This window comes from Cetorhinus maximus, chromosome 16, assembly GCF_964194155.1.
Source record: "Cetorhinus maximus chromosome 16, sCetMax3.hap1.1, whole genome shotgun sequence".
In the NCBI taxonomy this organism is placed as follows: domain Eukaryota; kingdom Metazoa; phylum Chordata; class Chondrichthyes; order Lamniformes; family Cetorhinidae; genus Cetorhinus; species Cetorhinus maximus.
In genome coordinates, this window is record NC_135894.1 from 100436917 (window position 1) to 100461990 (window position 25074).

At 49.6% G+C, this 25074-nt stretch overlaps 1 protein-coding gene across 3 annotated transcripts in view; it reads right to left on the reverse strand.

Moving 5' to 3' along the window:
• Positions 1-25074, reverse strand: part of robo1 (roundabout, axon guidance receptor, homolog 1 (Drosophila)) — a 663637-nt gene that overhangs the window by 72522 nt on the left and 566041 nt on the right. For all 3 annotated transcript variants that reach the window (XM_078560414.1, XM_078560413.1, XM_078560412.1), the window contains 7 exons: positions 20171-20376; positions 18904-18985; positions 9809-9977; positions 8082-8248; positions 6269-6390; positions 4602-4836; positions 3456-3577 (listed from right to left, as the gene is read on the reverse strand). In XM_078560414.1, the coding sequence (XP_078416540.1) occupies positions 3456-3577; positions 4602-4836; positions 6269-6390; positions 8082-8248; positions 9809-9977; positions 18904-18985; positions 20171-20376 (1103 nt within the window). The remainder of the gene's footprint in view (positions 1-3455; positions 3578-4601; positions 4837-6268; positions 6391-8081; positions 8249-9808; positions 9978-18903; positions 18986-20170; positions 20377-25074) is intronic.

Genomic DNA, 25074 nt, shown 5'->3' on the forward strand with positions numbered 1-25074 from the left:
GCCCCTCTGACAGTGCAGCACTCCCTCAATACTGCCCCCGTGACAGTGCAGCACTCCCTCAGTACTGACCCTCTGACAATGCGGCACTCCCTCAGTACTGACCCTCTGACAGTGCAGCACTCCCTCAGTACTGACCCTCTGACAGTGCAGCACTCCCTCAGTACTGACCCTCTGACAGTGCAGCACTCCCTCAGTACTGACCCTCTGACAGTGCAGCACTCCCTCAGTACTGACCCTCTGACAGTGCAGCACTCCCTCAGTACTGACCCTCTGACAGTGCAGCACTCCCTCAGTACTGACCCTCTGGCAGTGCAACTCAACCTCAGTACTAACCCTCCGACAGTGCAGCGCTCCCTCAGTACTGATTCTCTGACAGGGCGGCACTCATTCAATACTGACCCTCTGACAGTGCAGCACTCCCTCAGCACTGACCCTCTGACAGTGCAGCACTTCCTCACTACTGACCCTTTGACAGTGCAGCACTCCCTCAGTACTGACCCTCTGACAGTGCAGCACTCCCTCAGTGCTGACTCTCTGACAGGGCGGCACTCCCTCAGAACTAACACTCTGACAGTGCAACACTCCCTCAGTACTGCCGCTCAGACTGTGCAACACTCCCTCAGTACTGATCCTCTGACAATGCAGCACTCCCTCAGAAATTGCCCTCTGACAATGCTTTACTCCCACAATATAGACCCTCTGACAGTGCAGCATTCCCTCAGTATTGACCCTCAGTCAGTGCAACGCTACCTCAGTACTGACCCTCTGACAGGGCAGCACTCCCTCAGTACTGACCCTCTGACAGGGTCACACTCCCTCAGTACTGAAACTCCAACAGGGTCATTCTCTCTTAATACTGACCCTCTGACAGCACAGCACTCCCTCATTACTGACCCTCTGAAAGTGTAGCACTCCCCCAGTACTGACCCTCTGACAGTGCAGCACTCCCTCAGTACTGACCCTCTGACAGTGCAGCACTCCCTCAGTACTGACCCTCTGGCAGTGCAGCACTCCCTCAGTACTGACCCTCTGACAGTGCAGCACTCCCTCAGTACTGACCCTCTGGCAGTGCAGCACTCCCTCAGTACTGACCCTCTGACAGTGCAGCACTCCCTCAGTACTGACCCTCCAACAATGCAGCACTCACTCAGTACTGACCCTCTGACAGTGCAGCACTCTCTCAGTACTGACCCTCTGACAGTGCAGCACTCCCTCAGTACTGACCCTCTGACAGTGCAGCACTCTCTCAGTACTGACCCTCAGACAGTGCAGCACTCCCTCAGTACTGACCCTCTGACAGTGCCGCACTCTCTCAGTACTGCCCGGCCCGCAGTCTTTAGTTCCAGTCTAGCGGCCAAGGGCAGGAATTACAGGATCAATGAATCATGCAGCGGAGGAGAAAGCCATTCAGCCCATCATTTGTATGCCAGCTCTTTGAAAGTGTCCCACGCCCTGCTCTTTCCCCATAGCCTTGCAATCATATCCTCTTTATGTCGATATCAAATTTGTTTCTGAAGGTTACTATTGGATCTGTATCCACCATTCTATCAAACCGTTCATCTCAAATCCTTATTTCACCTCTCGTTCTTTTGCCAATTATCTTAAACCTCTCTCCTCTGGATCCTGATATGAAAGGAAAATACTGTGGATGCTGAAAATCTTAAGTAAAAACAAAAAATGCTGGAAAATTGCAGGAGGTCTGGCAGCATCTGTGGAGGGAGAAACCGAGCTAACGTTTCGAGTCCAGTATGAATCTTCAAAACTAACCCTGGTCCCTGACGATCCGGCCACTGGAAACAGTTTCTCCCTCTTTACCCTTATCAATTACCCTCATAATTCTGAACACCTCCATTAAACACCTTCTTAACCTGGAACCCTGGCCCATTCCCACTGCCCCTAACCCCTGTCCCGGCCAAACCCCGGCCATTGGTCCTGAGGCTAACAGCCCTGCTGCCAAAAAAATTCCTTAACTGAACCTCATCAGAATTCACTGTATGTGATATTTAAACAGCGAGGGGCTAAATGAAGCAGCCACAGAGGCAACGCAATCATTTTATTGTGAAAGTTTATCCAGTCGCCAACTCAGAAATTCGAGTCCAAGATCTGTAGAGATTGGTGGTGCTGAGGCAGAGGTACAGGATCAGGGGACAAAAAGTTCCATCAGTGAAGAGCTGCAACTGCAGCCACATCCAGCAGGTGGGGCCAGACCTCCACTGACAACCAAGCCGAACTCCACCACTTTCAACCTGATCACAAGCCCAAGGCGAGGGGAGCCTAGGTTCTCAGGGCAGGACAGGACTTCGGCCAGGCCGAACCGAGCAGCGGCCGGACGGGCTGAGTCAAGACACAAGCCTGGGAGCAGCGTCGCTCAGTGCCAACCACCGTCTCATGAGCTTTCTGCGGTGAGTATTTTAACAGGTGAGTTACCTGCTTCAAATGAATAAGACAGGGTCTGCCTGTGGTAAAACAGGCTGCCAGGGAAATGCACAGATTCAGTCTCCACCTGCCAAAACTGCAAAATGCCACTTCGCAGCTATCGGCTCTGAGGCTGGATTTTAATGAGATTCTGAACGGAGGAGAGAGAGAGAGAGAGAGAGAGGGGGTGTGGGGGGGGTAAAGGTTTAGGGAGGGAACTCCAGGGCCAAGGTCCTGGGCAGCTGAAGGGACGGCCGCAAAGCGGTGGAGGGATTAAATTCGGGGACGCTCGAGAGTTCAGAGGATGGAGGGAGGTCAGGGCTGCCGAGGGTTTGACAGGTTGGAAGCTGTCGCTGTGGCTGCCTCATTTAGCCCCTCCCTGTTTAAATATCACACACAGTGAATTCTGATGAGGTTCAGTTAAGGGTTTTTTTGGCAGCAGGGCTGTTAGCCTCAGGACCAATGGCCGGGGTTTGGCCGGGACAGGGGTTAGGGACAGTGGGAATGGGCCAGGGTTCCAGGTTAAGAAGATGTTTAATGGGGGTGTTCAGAATTAGGAGGGTCATTGATAAGAGGAGAGAGGGAGAAGCTGTTTCCAGTGACAGGATCGTCAGGGAATAGGATTAGTTTTGAAGACGGATAACGAACTCAGAACATTAACTCTGTTTCTCCCTATGGTGGGGGATCTAGAACTAGGGGCACGGTTTAAAAATAAGGGGCCTCCTGTTTAAGACGGAGACGAGAAGGAGTTTCTTCTCCCCGCGGGTCATTAGTCTTTGGGATTCTCTTCCTCAGAGAGCAGCGGAGGGGCTGGGTCACTGAGTATGTTCAAGGCCGAATTAAGACAGAGTTTTGATCGACAAGGGAGTGAAGGGTTTTAGGGGGACAGGCAGGGAGGTGGAGTTGAGGCTACAATCAGATCAGCCATGATCTTATTGAACGATGGGGCAGGCTCGAGGGGTCGAATAGTCTACCCCTGCTCCGAATTCGTATGAGCTCCTGCTCTTGTTGTGATGCTCGGTTAGATGTGGCCTCCTTACCTTATACTCCTGGAGATCGCCATTCAGAGAGTCTTCAGGGGGCGGTTGCCAAGCAACCAGGATGCCGGTGCCATTTGCATCATTCAGTGTTACTGTGACACTTTGTGGGGGGGCACTGGGGGCTGTTCAATCAGGGGATAAAAAGAAAACCAGTGTCAGCGTTCAAAAACAACATGCAGACTTCAAGGCAACTCCCCGGCTTTGTTACCTGCCGTGCATTGTACAATTAAGCTCCCTTTTACAAACCTAATTTTATCCCTCGTTTTAAAACACTTTTTAACTCCCGCGCACACTACCCCAGTGACTCCCTGCTGGAGTAGGTGTGCGGCCATCTGATGGGATTGAGTAAAGTTAGGAACAGGAACAGGAGGAGGCCATTCAGCCCTTCAAGCCTGTTCCACCATTCAGTCATATCCAGGCTGATCTGGACCTTAGCTCCGTCTCCCTGATTCGGTCCCACAATCCTTAATACCCTCAACAAGCAAAAAACCTATCAATCCCGGCTTTGAAATTTTCATTCGCCACCACCCCACTCAACCCCAAAACCTTTTTTTTGAGGGGAGAGAGTTCCAGATTCCCACTGCCCTCAGTGTGCTGAACTACTTCCTGACATCACCCCGAGTGGCTTGGTTCTGGCTTGAAGGTTATGCCCCTCTTGCTCTGGGCTCCCCTCTCACCAGAGGGAATAATTTCTTTCAAGCAATCTTATATATAATTGTTTAATCACCTTAAACACCTTAATTGGATTGCACCTCAATCTTCTAGGCTCAAGGGAACACAAGCCTCATCTTATGCAGCTTTTCCACATAAGTTAACCCATCGCATCCCAGTATTAATGCTGCTACACCTGAGATCAAATCAACCTTCCCTGGGTGTGGTGCCCAGAATCGAACACTTTACGGTAAAGTGTCGGAGCGGTGGGGGGGTTCTGGTCTCTACTTACCTGCCCAGGGTGGGGTTTAGAGATTTACCTCTCCAGAGACAGCTGCTCATGCCTCCACTGAGCTAAACGCCCCAAAATGTAAAGCCCAAAAGGGAATTCAACAAATAGAACAGCAGAAACGAACACCATGGGATAAAAGCACTGGTTGAAATCACTGGGCAAAGTCGCAAAAGATAAAAAGTTTGCCAGTCTTCATGTTTTACCTTCTTCCAGGGTCTTTGCGTATTTCACATCACTGTCCGCACCCTGGAACTCATTGAAGAACGGCCTCACTTTGATGTCATAACCCATGCCTTTCCGTAGCTTAGGAACCACGGCACTGCGATCCGTGGCTGACCTCACCTCAAAGACTGACCAGTCCGAGTCAGGCCGGCTGTCCGACAGTGACAGCCTGTACAGGATCCTGTATCCTTGGATATACTGCGATTGCTGATCCACCTGAGGAGCAGAGATGAGGGGAAACGCTCAAGGTGAGGCAGTGAGGGAGAGCAGACACCCAGTGAATACCAGAGCACACTGTCACTGGGCTAGGAGAGGGGGACATTTTTTTCTGGGGGAGGGACATCAGACTGGGAAAATGGGATGTCAGGCTGGGAGAGCGGTTATCAGACTGGGAGAGGGGGGATATCAGACTGGGAGAGTGGGATATCAGGCTGGGAGAGTGGGATATCAGGCTGGGAGAGGGGGGTATTAGACTGGGAGAGTGGGATATCAGGCTGGGAGAGGGGGGTATTAGACTGGGAGAGTGGGATATCAGGCTGGGAGAGGGGGGTATTAGACTGGGAGAGTGGGATATCAGGCTGGGAGAGTGGGATATCAGACCGGGAGAGTGGGATATCAGGCTGGGAGAGGGGGGTATTAGACTGGGAGAGTGGGATATCAGGCTGGGAGAGGGGGGTATTAGACTGGGAGAGTGGGATATCAGGCTGGGAGAGTGGGATATCAGACCGGGAGAGTGGGATATCAGGCTGGGAGAGGGGGGTATTAGACTGGGAGAGTGGGATATCAGGCTGGGAGAGGGGGGTATTAGACTGGGAGAGTGGGATATCAGACTGGGAGAGGGGGTATCAGGCTTGGAGAGGGGGATATCAGACTGGGAGAGTGGGATATCAGACTGGGAGAGGGGGATATCAGACTGGGAGAGTGGGATATCAGGCTGGGAGAGGGGGTATCAGGCTTGGAGAGGGGGATATCAGACTGGGGGAGTGGGATATCAGACTGGGAGAGTGGGATATCAGGCTGGGAGAGGGGGGTATCAGACTGGGAGAGTGGGATATCAGGCTGGGAGAGGGGGGTATTAGACTGGGAGAGTGGGATATCAGGCTGGGAGAGGGGGATATCAGACTGGGAGAGTGGGATATCAGGCTGGGAGAGGGGGGTATTAGACTGGGAGAGTGGGATATCAGGCTGGGAGAGGGGGATATCAGACTGGGATAGTGGGATATCAGGCTGGGAGAGGGGGGTATTAGACTGGGAGAGTGGGATATCAGGCTGGGAGAGGGGGATATCAGACTGGGAGAGTGGGATATCAGGCTGGGAGAGGGGGGTATTAGACTGGGAGAGTGGGATAACAGGCTGGGAGTGGGGGGTATTAGACTTGGAGAGGGGGGTATTAGACTGGGACAGTGGGATATCAGGCTGGGAGAGGGGGTGTCAGACTGGGAGAGTGGGATATCAGGCTGGGAGAGGGGGACATCGAACTGGGAGAGGGGGTATCAGGCTTAGAGAGGGGGATATTAGACTGGGAGAGAGGGATATCAGACTGGGAGAGTAGGATATCAGACTGGGTATCAGACTGAGTGCTATCAGTAGAACTTCTGATCTGTGTTGGGAAAAATATATTGTGCAAAATTGCTGGCTTATTACTTACTGTCCAGTGGATCTGGATGGAAGATGAAGAGAGGATAATGGGATTGTGGAGATGGACAACCACCTCGCCAAGCTCTCGCTGCACCTGCCTGTGATCTACACCTTGACCAGTGGGTGGGACATCTGCAGGAGTCAAACAGTCACAGCTTAGCTCCCAGTTAACAGGTAACAGAATTCTTTCACTATTTGTAATCGCCAAATAGCAAATAGCAGATGGAATATTGCAGAATTTTATTGCACACAGTGCCAGTATTAAACCGTCCCAGGACAGGTACAGCACGGGGTTAGATACAGAGTAAAGCTCCCTCTACACTGTCCCCATCAAACACTCCCAGGACAGGTACAGCATGGGGTTAGATACAGAGTAAAGCTCCCTCTACACTGTCCCCATCAAACACTTGCTGTGATTGTAACCCAATCCCTTTATCCTGCCCTTTGACATCAGGGCCTAGATTTTCATCCACATGTCAGTTTCGCAGATTCAGGAGAATTCCCAGCTCCCTGAACCGGATTTCTAAAACTGTCTGACTGAATGTCAGATTTCCGTTCCGGGGTGTGGCGGTTCCCGGGGAGGTGATCCCGGAACGAGTGCAGAGGGAGGGAGTGCAGAGGTGTGGGGGCAGTCTGGGTGGAAGGCCTCCCAGCGTTGTATCCAAACTTTAAAAACACAGGAAAACATAAACAGCCCTCCAGCCCTCAACACTCACTTCCCACACACACATTCCCAACTCTCCATCCATGCCAACCCATGCCCCTCACCCACCCCTACCATGGCCCTTCATTGCCGCTGTGCAAATCCATGACACCCCATCCCCTCCACCTATTACCCTTACACCCTCCAAGCCAACTCGCCAGTGTCCACCATTGACAGACATCGGGAACAATGGTGAGATAATATAAAATTCCAGAGTGTCTACTGCAGTCATTCATTCATAAACTCTCATTTACTACATTTACATCCCTTCAACTACATTATCCTTTATAACAACAAACATTTCATTTCAATTGCATTATCCCTTATGAAAACAGGCACTGGAATTCATCGTCCCACTTCAAAGAGTCTATAACCATTTGGAGCTGGCGATCAAACTGTGAAATAACAAGCACCCTACTGTGATAATGGACTGTTGTGAAATCAGTTGTGCAGCACTACTCCCATAATGGAAGCCCTAAGGTTTATGTCAACAGAGTGAAATAGCAAGCAATCATTTTTTTAACACTATAGACATTTTTTTCAAAGAGCTCAAGGGCAGGAGTTTTAAATGCCTTAACAGCTTGACAATTACTCTTGATAGTTCTTCTTGACACTTGACATTAGTTATGACAGTTCCACTGAGCTTCACAGTTGCAATGGGTTTATACACTTTTTACACACATACATGCCTAATTTCAGCAATCTAAAAGGGCACCTTACCTCTCCTAAAGGGCACCGACCTTCCCCAAAGGGCAACTGACCTCAAAGGTGTCCCAAGACCACATCCAAAGTGGTACCTCACCTCACCAAAAGGGGACCCTAGCCATCCAAACTGATCCACAAAGTTCAGACCCTGCTCCTGCCGGGTCTAACCTGTGCCCTTCCGCCTTCAGGCACCTCTCACACCAAAACTACACGAGTGAGGGGGTGGCTGCCTCCACGAGAAGCTCATGTGCGTATCCTGACCCGAGCTCATTCCCACCCCCACAGCAATGCCAGGTGGCCACGTTTGGGAGTGGGCTGCTGGCCCTCCTCCTGCATCTTCGCCATGATGGAGAGAGAGGCTGTCCGCTGTGGTGGGAGCCCAGGTCCGAAGGTTTTGCTGTTGGTTGAGCCTTACCTTGGGTTTTTACCGGGTCTGATATTGGACTTGGGTCGCTGAGGCCGTAAGCGTTGACTGCTCGGATGAGGAAGAGGTAGACAGCGTTTGATCTCAGGTTTTTGATGGCGTATGTTTCAGTTTTCACTCGGTCTGCTACCGTTTTCCAGCTGCTGCCAGCAGCGTGGCTGTAAATAATGTCACAGGAATCGAGAGGAGGAAAATCAGATGGGCAGGAGTCACAAACAAAACACTTGGAAATAACCTGCTCCTGTCTCCCTTGGAAAATACTTTGGGTTTCTCGTTCCTCATCACATAAAGATTATTATACAGTCTGTAAAATTTGCAGGCTCCATCCATTCTCTATTTAACCAGACCCGATCAGGAAGGCAGTGAGGGGGCTCGAGAATTGCCTTCAATATCAGAGGGCTTTAGGATGGAACATCAGCCAGCATGATGGTGTACGTGGTGTGTGTGTGTGTATTTGTGTGTGTGTACGCAAGCGTGTGAGTTTGCATGAGCATGTGTGTGTATGTGTGTGTGTGAGTTGGTGCGAGTGTGTGCGTGTGCATGAGCTTTTGTGAGCGCACGTGTCTGTGTGTGTTTGTGTGTGTGTGTGCACGTGTGTCTGTGTGTGTGTGTGCGAGCGTGTGTGTGTGTGTGCACATGTGTGCATGTGTGAGTGTGTATGTGAGCGTATATGACCATGTGTGTTTGTGTGTGTGTGTGTTTGTGTGAGCATGTATTTGTGTGCATGTAATTGCATGTGTGAGTCTGTGTGTATGTGCGAGTTTGTGTGTGTGTGTGTGTGTATGTGCGAGTGTGTGTGTGTATGTTCATGTGTGAGCAATGTGTGTCCATGTGCGAATGTGTGTGTGTGTGTGTGTGTGTGTGTCAGTATGTGTATGATCTTGTGTGAGTGCATGTGAATGTGTGTGTGTGTGTGTGTGTGCGAGCATGTGTGTGCAAGTGCATGTGCGTGTAAGTGTGTCTGGTCTTGCATGTGTGAGTGCATGTGAGTGTGTGTGTCTGTGTGTGCGCGTGTATGTGTCTATGTCTATGTGGGTGAATGTGCGGGAGGAGTATGTTCGTGTGTCTGTCTGTGTAGTGGTATCTGTATGGGTGTTTGTGTGGGTTATCGAGGTGTTTGTGTGTGAGGGGGTTTGTGTGTATATGAGGGATTGCCAACTCTGGCTGTACTCAGGAAGCTTACATCATTAATGCCTGCAATGTCCCTACCCCAACCCTCCTGTCATTATTTACCTGATTGGTCAACCAGGCAATAATGGTGGCTATAATACCCACAATCCTCTATGCTTCAGAAACCACTCTATTTATCAAATGGTCATTATAGGAGCAAGTATTGATCAAGGGCCCATTGCATTGTGGGCCCTTTGTACAGTGTGGCAGGGAAGGCAATATCCCTGATGTTATTTTTTTCTCTCCCCGTGTTGCTGATGGGAGAGCCTGGGAGAGCAATCTTTAATTCCAGGAAACTCCAGGAAAATCTGGGTAGGTCAGCAACCCCCGGATAATGTCCTCTGCCTGAGATCCGACCCCCCCATGCTCCCACCTGCAAATTTAGACATGAAGACCAGGCGAGTGGGACAAGGTACCCGAGTTGCTGGGGGCGGGGAAGGGAGCTGTGAGTTGGGTGTGGCTTGTGGAAACTGTTCACCAGAGAGGCAACCAGCACCTTCCACCGAGGCAATAAGAGAGCTGAGGCTTTGGAGTGAAGTGTGACTGACCTGAAGGCCTCAATGATGTAGGATGTCGGGGTAGCTCCAACGTTCATGTTTGGTTTCCAAATCAACGTGACGGCATTTTTGCTGACGTTTGTCACTTCCGGCTTGGTAGGCACTCCGGGAATGAGGTTGGGATCTGGTACCCGAGGAGGCAAAACTGGAGTTCCGAATTCTGGAATGCCGGCACCCGCAGGGAGTGAAGGGAAGAGAAAAAGGGACATCAAATAAATCAAGGACAGCAGCAGTTTGAATTTATAGCTAAAGCGCGCACAGTAAATAAGTTAAAAGATGTTCGGAGGAGCATTAGCAAACAAAATCCGACACCAAACACATGAGGAGATGTTTGGACAGGGGCCCACCTCCTCCTCTCTCAGGAGAACAACCCCAGCTTCTCCGATCCACCAACGTTACAGACAACCCTCAACCCTGGGACCACCCTTGTGAATCTTATCGACACCATCTCAAATCCTTCACATCCTTCCCAAAGTGTGGTGCCCAGAATTGGACACAATACTCCAGTTAAGGCTGAATCAGTGCTTTGAAAAGGTTCATCACAACCTTCCTGATTTTGTATTCTATGTCCCTACATGTAAAACCCAGGATCCTGGCTGCATTATTAAGCACTCACTCAGCCTGTCCTGCCACCATCAATGACTCATGCACATCGACAACCAGGTTCTCAGCTCCTGCACCCACTCTAGGGTTGTACCCTGCTGTGAAACCCAAACTTACCCTGGTGTTGAGCTCAGAGGTCGGGAACTCCAGGTCTCGAGAGTCTTCGGAATTGCTGCGCGTGCGCAGGCCAGGAGCAGGTGGGGAGCAGGCCGGGAACAGGCCGGGAACAGGCCAGGAGCAGGCCGGGAACAGGCCAGGAACAGGCCGGGAGCAGCCGGGGAACAGACAGGGAGCAGGCCAAGAACAGGCCGGGAGCAGCCGGGGAACAGACAGGGAGCAGGCCAAGAACAGGCCGGGAACAGGCCAGGAGCAGGTTGGGAACAGGCCGGGAACAGGTCGGGAACAGGCCGGGAGCGGGCGGGGAACAGGCCGGGAGCAGCCGGGGAACAGGCCGGGAACAGGTCGGGAACAGGCCGGGAGCGGGCCGGGAACAGGTCGGGAGCAGGCCGGGAGCAGGCCGGGAACAGGCCGGGAGCAAGTTGGGAACAGGCCGAGAGCAGGCCGGGAACAGGCCGGGAGCAGGCGGGGAACAGGCTGGGAGCAGGCCGGGAGCAGGCCGGGAACAGGCCGGGAGCAGGCCGGGAACAGGCCGGGAACAGGCCGGGGGCAGGTCGGGAACAGGCCGGGAACAGGCTGCACAAGCGCAGTTCTGCATCTTTTACATTGGTCGGGTCCAGGACATGCCCCACGCTCCTGCGCAAAAAGAGAAATGAAGGGTGAGGGGCGCCATAACCAAAAGGTGCCCCAGACAGGGGACAAGGAAGGGGGGTGCAGAGAGGTTCCAAACAGGGGAGAGGGGACAAGGAGAGGTCCCAAAAGGAAGCCCCAGGTAAGGGACAAAGACAGAGGACAGGAAAAAAATCCCAGTTAGGTTAATTTAAAAGAAAGGGGCAGAGAAACAGGCTCCAAGTTTGAGAAAGGGCTATGAGGAGCAGACTCAAAGTAAAGAGGGCTGAGGCGAAACCCCTGGTAGTTGAAGAGGGCCACTGGGGCAAAGATACCCCTTTGAAGCAGCCGCAGTCAGCTTGGTGCAGCCAAAGATCTGAAGCTGTGCCAGTAATTAGTGCTTGAATGGATACTCGGGAATCCAGGTGAACAGAACCTCAGGAGATGAGATTGAAACCCGGGGGAGATGGGCCATCGTTGATGGCGTCCGGGTCTGGCAATTGAAGAGTGTTCGAGAGAAGCCCTGAGGATCTAAGAGGACAGCTGAAGCTTGGCGACTCTGTGCTCCGGGCCCTTGGGACAAAGGTAACCCCTTTGGAGCAGGAGTGCCCTGTTCAGCACAGTCAAAGCGCTGAAATTGTGCTTGTAAAAGTTGTTGCTTGAGTGTACTCGGGAATCCAGGGGAACGGGATTGCGAAGGTGAGATTGGAACTCTGAGAGGTCGTTGAAGCCGTCCAGTTTGGAGTGACTTTTGGAGAGAATTCCAAGGTGAGGTCTTCGAAGGTGAAGATTGGAAACCCTCGTGAGAGAGTAGGAGTCTCAGTGAGATTGGTTGACTCACGGCATTACTAACGTCTGGGTGGGTTGTTGACGAATTAGTAGACTCTGTCTTGATAGTATCTGCCTTTTATTGTGCAGTGTGTGGTTTGCTTTGTTGATTCACATGGTACCTCATATTAATCCTGAATGTTAAGAGTATAAGATAGATATTGTAAATTGTTTTCATCTTTCTGAATTTGTACAGTCAAGTTGATTTTTGTTTGTTCAGAACCCGTAGAATCTCGTGGCCTTATTCACTGGGCAAGTATCTTAAATCTCAAACTTTGTCTACTTTAAACAAAATGTTATTGGACTCGAACCCAATTGGGGCTCTGGCCAAACACACCTTTCATTTGACATTGTCTGCCCATGTTCTTCCGACCAAAATGAATGAGGTTACAGTCAGCCTGAATCACTGGGAAAGAGATGTGGAAAGAATCAGCCTGTTTTCTTGAACTGGATCCAGATCACTATCCAGGTGTGAGGGCGTGAGCTGGGGCAAGAATGACAATGGGATTTGTATAGTAAAGCTGCACATACACAGTCCAGGCACAGACATGCAGACGGAGCTGGTCTGGTGAGGTATCAGGTGGCGTTCGGTGCCTACGCACCCTGTACCCCAGCGAGAGTACTGCCATCAACAGCTGATGAAATGAAATTGGGAATGAAGATTATGTTCTGTTTGATGATGTCGTGCCAACACAACTTCATCAACAAAATGTCACTTCAATCACTCATGTTCTGGTCTGTCCTGGTTTATACTTAAAAGTCTTAAAAGAGGTGGCTAATGAGGTAGTCGAAGCACTGGTGTTAATTATCCAAAATTCACTAGATTCTGGAAAGGTTCCATCAGACTGGAAAGTAGCAAATATAACCTCTCTATTCAAGAAGGGAGGAAGACAGAAAACAGGAAACTAGAGGCCAGTTAACTTGACGTCGGTCGTGGGAAAGTTATTAGAATCGATCATTAAGGAGGTTATAGCTGGGCACTTGGAAGAGCTCAAGGTAATAGGAAAGAGTCAGCATGGTTTTCTGAAAATAAAATCATTTTTAACCAATTTATTAGAGTTGTTTGAAGGAGTAACATGCACAGTGGATAAAGGGGAGCCTGTAGATGTGCTGTACTTGGATTTCCACAAGGCATTTGATAAGGTGCCACATCAAAGATTATTATGGAAAATAAAAGTGCATGGTGTAGTGGGTAACATATTTGCATGGATAGAAGATTGGCTACAGGCAGAAAGCAGAGAGTATGCATAAATTGGTCTTTTTCTGATTGGCAGGATGTGACGAGTGGAGTTCCACAGGGGTTTGTACTGGGGCCTCAACATTTTACGATTTACATCAATGACTTAGATGAGGGGAGTGAAGACATAGTAGCTAAATATGCAGATGACACAAAGATAGGTAGGAAAGTATGTTGTGAAGAGGACATGAGGAGGTTGAAGATGGATATAGATAGGCTGAGTGAGTGGGCAAAGATCTGGCAAAAGGAGTTTAATGTGGGAAAATGTGAAGCTGTTCAATTTGGAAGGAAGAACAAAAAAACAGGGTGTTACTTAAATGGAGAACGGCTGCATAATTCTGAGGTGCAGAGGGATCTAGGTGTTCTAGTGCATGAGTCACAAAAAGTTAGTATTCAGGTACAGCAAGTAATTAAGAAGTCTAATGGAATGTTATCCTTTATTATGAGAGGGATTGAACATAAAAGTAAGGATGTTATGTTTCTGTTATACAGGGCATTGGTGAGACCGCACCTCGAATACTGTGTGCAGTTTTGGTCTCCTTATTTAAGGAAGGATGTAAATGTATTGGAGGTGGTTCAAAGGAGGTTTACTAGATTGATACCTGGAATGAGTGGGTTGTCTTGTGAGGAAAGGTTGAACAGACTGGACTTGTTTCCACTGGAGTTAAGAAGAGTGAGGGGTGATTTGATTGAAGTATATAAGATTCTGAACGGCCTTGACAAGGTGGACATGGAAAGGATGTTTCCTCTTGTGGGTGAGTCCAGAACTAGGGGGCACTGTTTTAAAATTAGGGGTCGCCCTTTTAGGACAGAGATGAGGAGAACATTTTTCTCTCAGAGGGTTGTGCGACTTTGGAATTCTCTGCCTCAGAAGGTGGTGGGGGCGGGGTCATTGAATATTTTTAAGGCAGAGTTAGATAGATTCTTGTTAGGTAAGGGAGTCAAAGGTTATCAGGGTTAGATGGGAATGTGGAAATCAAAACACAAGAAGTTCAGCTATGAAACAAAAGCAGACAATGCTGGAAAAACTCAGCAGGTCTGGCAGCATCTGTGGAGAGAGAAACAGAGTTAATGTTTTGAGCCCGTATAACACTCCTTCAGGCATTTCCTGATTTTGTTTCAGATTTCCAGCATCCGCAGTATTTTGCTTTTATCTTAAGATCAGCCATGACCTTATTGAATGGCAGAGCAGGCTCGAGGGGCCGAATGGTCTACCCCTGTTCCTATTTCTTATGCTCTTACACCGTGGCGCTAAGTGGGCATTGGGTGGGCATCAAGTGCTTCCCAACTACCAAGAGTTGGGACCATTAGATCAGGGATGGATACTTCCTGCATAAATGCCAACAGAGGTTCGGGTGACCTAACTCTCTTCCCACTTCCATGCCTGGCTCGATCCCAGGAAGGAAACCTTCTGGATATCTCAGCCTCAATTTAAAACACCGAGCCTGGTGGTCTGGTAAAGGTCTCTAAGACACTGAAAGGATTTGCTAGGACAAGAACACAAGAAATGGGATCAGGAGTAGACCACACGAGCCACCGAGCCTGCTCCGCCATTCAGCACAATCACGGCTGACCCTGGGTTTGACAGACATAAACAGTTATTTCCACATCAGTGGGAGCACTGAAGTAGGGGCCATCAACGTAAGACAGATAATAAATCCAATAGGGAACTCCGGAAAAACTTCTTCACCCAGAGAGTAGTAAGAGTGTGGAACTCACTAACACAGAGAGTGGCTGAGGCCCATAACACAGGGGAAGTTAGATAAGTGCGTAAAGCAGAGTGGAATAGAAGGATATATTGCTCGGGTGAGATGAAGTAGGGTTGGAGGAGGCTTGTGTAGAACATAAACACCAGCACAGACCAAATGGCCCATTTCTGTGCTGTCAAATTGGTTTAGCTTAAAGCAGAATTCGAGACGTTTAGTATTTTTCACAACATGTGATTAGGATTTTCAGCCAGGTCCAGCTGCTAGAGATCTACAGGAAGCATGTTCAGGCTGTCGTGTGTCAATTTCCTAGGCAACACACACAAATTGAACCTTACAGTGAGCAGAAGTTTCAATATGACCACAGGATACTGATGCAGGAATAGGGGAAATGCTACGCAAAAGCAGTAGGGATATCTTTTCCAATGTTGCAATTGTATAGAGTGTCTGTGTCTAACCCCGTGCTGCACCTGCCCTGGGAGTGTTTGATGGGGACAGTGTAGAGGGAGCTTTACTCTGTGTCTAACCCCATGCTATGCCTGTCCTGGGAATGTTTGATGGGGACAGTGTAGAGGGAGCTTTACTCTGTATCTAACCCCGTACTGTACCTGCCCTGGGAGTGTTTGATGGGGATGGTGTAGAGGGAGCTTTACTCTGTATCTAACCCCGTCCTGTACCTGCCCTGCGAGTGTTTGATGGGGACAGTGTGGAGTGACCAGTAATGCTGTGTTCCAGAAGGGGTCAGGTGCTGAAGGTTGACAAAGGACCATGTGCATTTAAAGTTTCATGGCTGCATCACCATAATATGATCCTGATCACAGAGCACAAACCATCTGCCCTCAGCCAACAGGGGTCAGACATTCGCAGATGGAATGTGAAGATCGATGGAGTATCCTCACTGCATGTCATCATCATCCTCCTGGAATCAAGCAACTATTAGGGCCTCTGCTGCATCTCCATGACATGAGCCTGAGCACTGAGGGTACGTGTGCTGCCATCAGCCACACAGGAGTCACACATTCACAGATGCAAGATGAGAGTATCAGGACTGTCCTCACTGCATCTCGTCATCATCCTCCATGAATCTTGTGGCTATGAGGGCCTCCCACGCACGTCTGCCTCGTCTGGCCAGTGCTATGGCCTCATCGCTGGCATCCTCGACTTTGAGGACCTCAACGTCCTAATACCCTTCCACGTCTAACTCATCAGAGGAGACGTGCAGCTATTCCATCTCCTCCTCAGCCAGGACTTCCCCCCGCTGCAGTGCCAGGTTGTTGAGCACAAAGCAAGCTACGATGATGCGCGACACCCACTGGGGACTGTATTGCAGTGTTCCACCAGACCTGTCGAGGTACCGGAATCTCATTTTGAATGGGCCTATCATTTGCTGTACCAAAGTCTGGGTGGCAGCATGAGCTTTGTTATACTGTCACTCTGCCGCTGTCTGAGGCCATCGCACAGGCATCATCAGCCGCGTCCTCTGTGGACAGCCCATGTCCTTGAGGAGCCAACTCTGCAGCCTCTGTGGACCCTGGAAGATAATGTAAGGATGTAGGAAACATGGACGCTCCCTGGGAATCATGCACAACTGTAGGATGTGTTTGTGGTGGTTGCACACCAGCTGAACATTCAGCGAGTGGAAGCCCCTGCGGTTGATGTAGTTGACCGCTTGTGCCTCGGAGATCTAAGCACCACGTGAATGCAGTTGATGGCTCCCTGCACCTGTGGAAAACCTGAGATCTGCGCAAATCCCAATGCTCTTGCTTCCTGGCTTTCCTGATCCCGGGTGAAATGCGCAAAGTTCTGCGCTGTCGTGAAGATGGCGCCTGTGACCTCCTGGATTCACTGGTGCGTGGAGGCTTGTGAGATCCCACACAGATCACCTGTGGAGCCCCAGAAGGAGCCACTGGTGTAAAAATTGAGCGTTCCGGTCACTTTCATGGCCACTGGCAGTGAATGCTTTCTGAGTCCCTGTGGTGCCATATTATGCAGCAGGGGGCATATGTGACCGACCAGTTTCTAGTTTCTAGTTTCCTAGATGTGTGCAGTCTTCGGCGACACTGGTTCTCAGTCACCTGCAGGAATGGCACTGTCCATAGACCCTGGGTCTAGTGAGGCACCTACGAGTGACGGTTCACTGTGGATCTTCAGCTGCGTGTGCAGCAAGTCCTGCCGCCTTTTCATCTTGGGAGAGGTGCTCTGCCCTTTGCCAGGCCAGGCACCTCCACCGCACTCTCCTTCTTCTCTGCTCCCTGTAAGACACGACGAATACCGCTAACTCACCTGGCTTCATGATCCTGATGTTCTCCTCCTGCAGGCTCAAAGTAAGAGATGCATGGGTTAGCACATGTGTCCTAAGAGCCTGTTTTGGTTAAGTCTGAAGAGCTCTTCATGCATGCCGGAGAGCGCTGGCCACCTTGGATGGCCAGTGTGTGGTGCGCTCATTGGCTGCTTGAAACCCCACCCACCTCCGCCCCACTCCACCTGACCGATTGGCAGCAGCTTTGCCCACTGGACTACAGGCTGTGCTCTCAGCTCAGGCACAGGCATTCTCCTAACCCGCACTGCAAGGCTGCCCTGTTAGTTTGAACCACAATGGACACTGCTCCAAACCTTAATAAAGACGTTGCAAGGGGCTGTGAGCGCCCCCAGCAGTGACTGCGCCATGGCCACCTTTCACAAGGGGTTTGTACAACTCACCCAGTCGGACAATTGTTCTGCTGCCCCCTAAAACACACATTCATTTGCAGTCTGTGCCCGAGGGGTGAAAGGTTCTGGAGCATTTGCTGGCGCATTCATGCTTTTGCTGAGTGGGCAGAAAATCTCCAGAGGCCCGACTCCAAGCCTGTCAATGGAGCTGCTGCTGACCGGTCTCAGCTGTGGGAGAATGCCCACGTTTCACCGGCTGTTCCGAGTGTATGGCCGCTTCCCTCACCGCCAATACCCCCGGGATGTACCTGTGCACTTCCTTCAGTCTGTGCTGCCTTGCCCCAACGGCCTTGCCCCCCCACAACACCCCCAAACCCCCCTCCCCCCCGACACCAGTCCCATCCACATGGGTACCCTTGCCCTGGCACCGCACTGAGAGCCAGCTGGGGAACAGCAGCTTGCCTGTGACCCCCCCATAAATGCGCAGCGCCTCTTCCTTGATGCCGTACGGGTGAGGCTCACGGGTGCTGTGCGAGGTTATGTGCGCTCACCTCTGAATTTCAGCTCGCCAGGTGCACGCCTTTTAAAAGCAATTGTGAAGCTCACTGTTCTGAAGTCACACGACGTGGGCAATAAATTTGATGTGAGGGGCTGATTCCAGATAGCAGGGCTGATAATGAGATGCTAAAGTATTGAAATTAGATTCCCAATGTACAGCAGTGAGAAACATGGGCCACCATTGACAGGCGGAGCAGGTCAATGCAAACTGGTTTCACACAATGACAGTGAAACTGATTTCTGGCCTTCTTACCATATTGTCTGCTCAGGCCCTCCATGATGCCCGACACCAACAGGACCGGACATCCGCCCTCTGTATCTAACCCCGTGCTGTACCTGTCCTGGGAGTGTTTGATGGGGACAGTCTAGAGGGAGCTTTACTCTGTATCTAACCCTGTGCTGTACCCGTCCTGGGAGTGTTTGATGGGGACAGTGTAGAGGGAGCTTTACTCTGTATCTAACCCCATGCTGTACCTGTCCTGGGAGTGTTTGATGGGGACAGTGTAGAGGGAGCTTTACGCTGTATCTAACCCCGTGCTGTACCTGCCCTGGGAATGTTTGATGGGGACAGTGTAGAGGGAGCATTACTCTATATCTAACCCCGTGCTGTACCTGCCCTGGGAGTGTTTGATGGGGACAGTGTAGAGGGAGCTTTACTCTGCATCTAACCCTGTGTTGTACCTGCCCTGGGAGTGTTTGATGTGGATACTGTTTTACTAATACCCCTGTCCTTTATCTTGAGCAAGAAATGGGTTTATAGGATAAAAAGAGCTTCTTACCTTGAACCTCAATGCGTGCGCTCCATGAAGCTTCACCACTTGGCGTTGAGGCTATACACGTATAGACACCAGAGTCACCCAGCTAATGGATATAGAGAGAGGGACAGAAAGTGAGAGAGAGAGAGAGAAAGCGAGAGAAACACAAAAATAAACTGCTTTGTGAAGTCTGTACCAGTGTATGAAAGTTCTGAAATCTCAGAGCAGTTATAGGGTCTGTGTATCATGGAGGAGAGAATCCTCTCGTGTTCTGAAGGGTTTCGATTGGCCGGGAGACTCCATTCCCACTGACTCGAGGGTCAGTAACCAGAGGAGATCGATCTCCAAAATTAGCAAAAGAATCAGCAAGGGAGAAATAGGGAGCTATTTTATTTGATGCTGTGAGTTACTGTGATCTGGAATGCGCTGCCTGAAAGGACGATGGAAACAGATGCAGAATGAATTTTCAAAATGGATCTGGATAAATACTTGAACTCCAAACTTTGACAAGGATATTAGAAAGAGCAAGGGAGAGGGACTGATTGGATCGTTCTAGAAAAAAGACAGCCTCGGGATGATGGGCTGAATGGCCTTCTACTATATTTATCATTGTTTAACCTTGTATAACTAGTCACATAATGTCCCTGTTTTTGTGGGTATATCCTGTTAGTAGACTCAGTTGATGTGGGAATTTTGGATTGCCAAGTCCACTAAATACAAGAAAAGGACAAGATTGTATTCCTATAGCACCTTTCATGACCCCAGGCTGGCCCAAAGTGCTTTACAGCCAATGAATTATTTCTGAAGCATAGTCCCCCTCGTGTTGTAGGAAACACAGCCAATTGCTGCACAGCAAACTCCCGCCAACATCAATGTGAGAATGTCCACATAATCTGTTTCAGTGATGCTGGTTGAGGGTGAACGAGGGTGAGCTCTGGCTGCTCTTCTTCGAGATAGTGACGAGATCTTTTAGGCCCACCTGCGAGGGGCTGTCTGGGACCTTGGTTTAATAACCCAGCTGAAAGATGGCAGTTTGACAGTGCAGTGTCAATTTGAACTGTCCTCTCCCTGTCAACCTTTAAAACGATGAATGAAATGATTTGTAATTTAATTAAAGCTGCCACAGTATACCACCAGTGTGTGCAGCTGGTAAACTGTGCCTGCTGCGAGTAGAAGGAGCCCATTCCCCGGAAAAGTATTCAGCAGAAGAGCAGAGAGAATGGTGAGATTGCGAGGGACAGGTTCTATCTCCCCCCCCCACCACCAACCACTCCTAACCCACCTCCCCTACCTTGGCATAACGGATCTGCAAGTTTCCTGCCTCCTGCTGCTTGATCCGGGAATCGTGGGTAGAGACCAGGACCCCATCCTTTCTCCAAAGGACGGTGGGTGAGGGGGAGCCGCTGGCCAGGCACCCGAGGACCACAGTGCTGTCCACGGCAACTGTCTGATTGATGGGGCCCTGGCGAATGACAGGGGGAGGCCTGTCTGAAATTACTGCAACAGAAAATAAAACAGAAGCAATTAGAGTTTGAACAAGTGGAAGCAATTTATTTTTCATTTTCATAAACCTTCCAAAGAGCAATGGCAAATGTCTATCGCACTGACAGGCCTCTAATTACAGGGCCAATTTTAACTGGAGCATCCCTGTAGGAGAAAACGTAAACGTATGGCGGAGAATCTCCCCACATTGTAAGCTAACCATGTTCAGCCTCACAGCTGCACATCACCTGGAAGCAATAAAGACAAGCAGATCAGGATTAGCGGCATGTAGGAACGTTCAACAGAGAGGCCTACGTCAGGCCTACTAGCATCAGTGAGGCCTAGCATCAGTGAGGCCTAGCCCTTCAGTAGGCAGGTGTGCAGTAAACTCCCAGCAGAGGGTACCAACTCGACAATGGCAACAACAACTCACATCAAACATCCCAGAGTGCTTTTCAGATCCATAATCATAGCATTCCCCTGCTTTCATACCCTTCTCCTTGCTTTTTCTCCATTTTTTACCCCTTAATTTTAAGTTTCTTCCTCAACATTCTCTGATCAGAAGGCCAGGTGATAACCTGTCCAGGCGCTGGAGACAGCAGCTACTATTTTATTATTCATTCATGGGAAGTGGGCATCCCTGGCTGGGCCAGTATTTGTTGCCCATCCCTATTTGCCCTTGAGAAGGTGGTGGTGAGCTGCCTTCTTGAACCGCTGCAGTCCATGTGCTGTAGGTACACCCACAGTGCTGTTAGGAAGGGAATTCCAGGATTTTGACCCAGTGACAGTGAAGGAACGGCGATATATGTCTAAGTCAGGATGGTGAGTGACTTGGAGGAGGACTTCCAGGTGGTGGTGTTCCCATCTACCTGCTGCCCTTGTCCTTTTGGATGATAGTGGTCATGGATTTGGAAGGTGCTGTCTAAGGAGCCTTGGTTAATTCCTGCAGTGCATCTTGTAGATGGTACACACTGCTGCTGCTGTGCGTCGGTGGTGGATGGAGTGAATGTTTGTGGATGTGGTGCCAATCAAGCGGGCTGCTTTGTCCTGGGCGGTGTACAGTTTCTTCAGTATTGTGGGAGCTGCACTCAACCAGGCAAGTGAGAAGTATTCCATCACACCCCTGACTTGTGCCTTGTAGATGGTGGACAGGCTTTGGGGAGTCAGGAGGTGGGTTACTTGTCACACGATTCCTAGCCCCTGACCTGCTCTTGTAGCTACAGTATTTATATGGCTAGTCCAGTTCAGTTTCTGGTCAATGGTAACTCCCAGCATGATGGGGGATTCGGTGATGGTAATGCCATTGAATATCAAGGGCTGATGGTTGGATTCTTTCTTGGTGGAGATGGTCATTGCCTGACACTGTGTAGTGTGAATGTTACTTGCCGCTTGTCAGCCCAAGCCTGGATATTGTCCAGGCCTTACTGCATTTGGACATGGACTGCTTCACTATCTGCGCAGTCGCGAATGGTGCTGAACATTGTGCAATCACCAGCGAACATCCCCACTTCTGACCTTATGATGGAAGGAAGGTCATTGAAGAAGCAGCTGAAGATGGTTGGGCCGAGGACATTACCCTGAGGAACTCCTGTGGTGATGTCCTGGAACTGAGATATCTGACCTCCAACAACCACAACCATCTTCCTTTGTGCTGGGTATGACTCCAACCAGCAGAGAGTTTTCTCCCTGATTCCCATTGTCTCCAGTTTTGCTGGAGCTCCTTGATGCCACACTCGGTCAAATGCGGCCTTGATCTCAAGGGCAGTCACTCTCACTCTTTTGTCCATGTTTGAACCAAGGCTGTAATGAGATCAGGAGCTGAGTGGCCCTGACAGAACCCAAACTGAGTGTCAGTGAGCAGGTCATTGCTAAACAAGTGCTGCTTGATAGCACTTTTGATGACCCCTTCCATTACTTTCCTGATGATCGAGAGTAGACTGATGGGGCGGTAACTGACGAGGTCGAATTTGTCCTGCTTTTTCTGTACTGCTGGGAGATTTTCAGAGTCACCTCTTACTCCGAGCTCCCTTCAATCATTTGTCTCAGCTTTCACCCTTGGGGGCTTTGCTGAAACTAGCTCACCAACAGAAGAAGCCTTGGGGGGGATAGAGGTGTTTTGTTAATAACAGGCCTTCACCTGCTTCCCACCCTAAACACTTGAGGAAGCATCTCGGTCAAGAATCTCAAGTGCATCAGCATGAGTCAGGGTGGTGCACAGCAGCTGAGGATGCAGTGTGTCGAACCGGTAATCTTAACATACACTCTCTTCCTAACAAAGAAGGGAGCAGGGCAGTTTTGAGTGGGCCTCATAAAGAGCCTGTAGACACATGATGGGCTGAATGGCTTCCATCAATGTGCTGAAATTCTGTGAAGTTCTGGACACTGCACTCAGGGAGGGAGTACAGCACAGATTGATCAGCATGATACCAGGGCTTAATGGGTTTAATTATTAGGACAGGTTACACAGATTAACCCTATATTTCCTCCAGTATAAAAGATTAAGAAGTGTTTAAAATGATTAAGGAATTTGATAGGACAGAGAAAGATAAACTGTTTGCTCTGATTGGGGAGTGCAGATCAAGGGAGCAAAGCCAAGGACGTTAGATGGGGTTAAAACAGAAGTAAGATGGAGTTAAGATACAAATCAGCCATGATCTTATTGAAGTTGTGTTAATCTTGTAAGGAGCCTTGGTTAAACAACATGGAGTGCTGTGAACAGTTCTGCTCTCCATTTATAAAGAGGCATAAAGGCACTAGAGAAGGTGCAAAAATTATGTACAAAGATCATGACATAACTGAGAGGCTGTACCTATCAGGAAGGATTGAATTAAGGTTACGGCAGCATAATGATTATGTTACTGGACTAATCAATCCCATTGACCCAAGAGACATTCGTTCAAATCCCGCCAAGGGAATGGGGAATTTGAATTCAAATAATTAAATCTTAAAAATCTTCATGAAACTACTGAATTGATGTAAGAACCCTTCTGGTTCATGAGTGCCCTTTGGGGAAGGTAATCTGCTGTTGTGACCCACCCTGACCTATACTCCAACAGCCCTCTGGCAAGCTACTCAGTTCTCCTCAAGAAGGCAGCTCACTGTCACCTTCTCAAGGGCAATTAGGGATGGGCAACCAATGCTGGCCCAGCCAGCGACGCTCATATCACAGGAGTGAATGGAAAAGGATAGGCTCGGGCTCCAGCAGAGGGGAGGCTGATAGGGTGCGAAGATTTTTTGGTAAGAGTAAATGTCAAGAAAATGTTTCTCCTTGTTGGAACCGAGTGTGTATTTGGGAATTTGGTCCAGGCAGGAATTTGGGCAGAGCGGGTAAAGAGGTGCTCCCTTTTGCTACTTCCCCTCAGCCTTCAGTAGTTGGTGAGTTTCCTTCCTTTGCCTCCAAGCCAGGTGAGTGCAACTTTCTATTCCTTTATCTGTGTAAATTATTAACTAATTGACTAATTAAATACATAAGGTTGGACAGAATTCACAGGGCTGGCAGAGTGCCATGACTGCAACATGTGGGATGCATTGCAATCCCAGAAAACCATATCTACAGAAAGCGCCTGCAGCTTAGGCAGCGTCAGCTCCGAGTTGCTGAGCTGCAAGTCTGAGTGGTGGACATTGAGGGGGCGTCAGGGAGCGGGAGAGTTGCCTGGACACTTTGTTCTAGGGTGGCAGTCACATCCGTGAGCTAGGCAGGACTTCAGAATTGGTCAGTCTTCAAGGGCAGGAGCCTGTGACTGTGAGTCAGGCAGGTAAGGGGGAACCAGCATTGAAGGACGGAGCCTCAGCAAGAAAGACCCTCACTCAGGAAGCTAAGGATAGTATCAGCTTGAAGGAAGAGGCTTACAATGCTGCAAAAAAACCAGAGCAAGTCTGAGGACTGAGAGTGTTTTAGAAACCATCAGAGGGTCACCAAACGTTTCATGAAAAGGGAAAAAATAGAATATGAGAGCTAACTAGCCAGAAATATAAAAACAGATTGTAAGAGTATTTATCTCTATGCAGTTTTCGTCTCCACGTTTCAGGAAGGACATACTTGCATTGGAGGTTCAGTAAATTGGTTCCTGGAATGAGAGAGTTGTTTTATGATGAGGGGCTGAGCAAATTGAGTCAGTATTCTCTGGAGTTTAGCAGAATGAGAAGCAAGCTCATTGAAAACTACAAGATGCTGAAGGGGTTTGATAGGGTCGATGTCGAGAGATTGTTTCCTCTGGTCAGGGAATCTAAAACACGGGGGGGCACATTCCCAGGATAAGGGGCTGATCATTTAGAACTGAGATGAGGAGAAATTACTTCACTCAAAGGGGTTGTGAATCTTAGGAATTCTCTACCCCAGAGGGTTGTGGATGCTCCATCGTTGAACACATTTAAGGCTGGGATAGACAGATTTTTGGTCTCTCATAGATTAAGGGATATGAGGAGCGGGCAGGAAAATGGAGTTGAAGCCCAAGGTCAGCCATGAGCGTATTGAATGAGCAGGCTCAACGCGCCATATGGTCTAATCTTACTCCTACTTCTTGTATTCTTGTGGGCGAGCTACAAGCAATAAATATAAAATAGTCACTAATAAATCCAATAGGGAATCCAGGAGAAATCTCTTTACTCACGACAGTGGGTAGAATGTGGAACTCACTACCACAGGGAATGGTTGAGGTGAATATTATAGACAGATTTAGGGGGAGGCTGGATAAACACATGATGGAGAAAGGA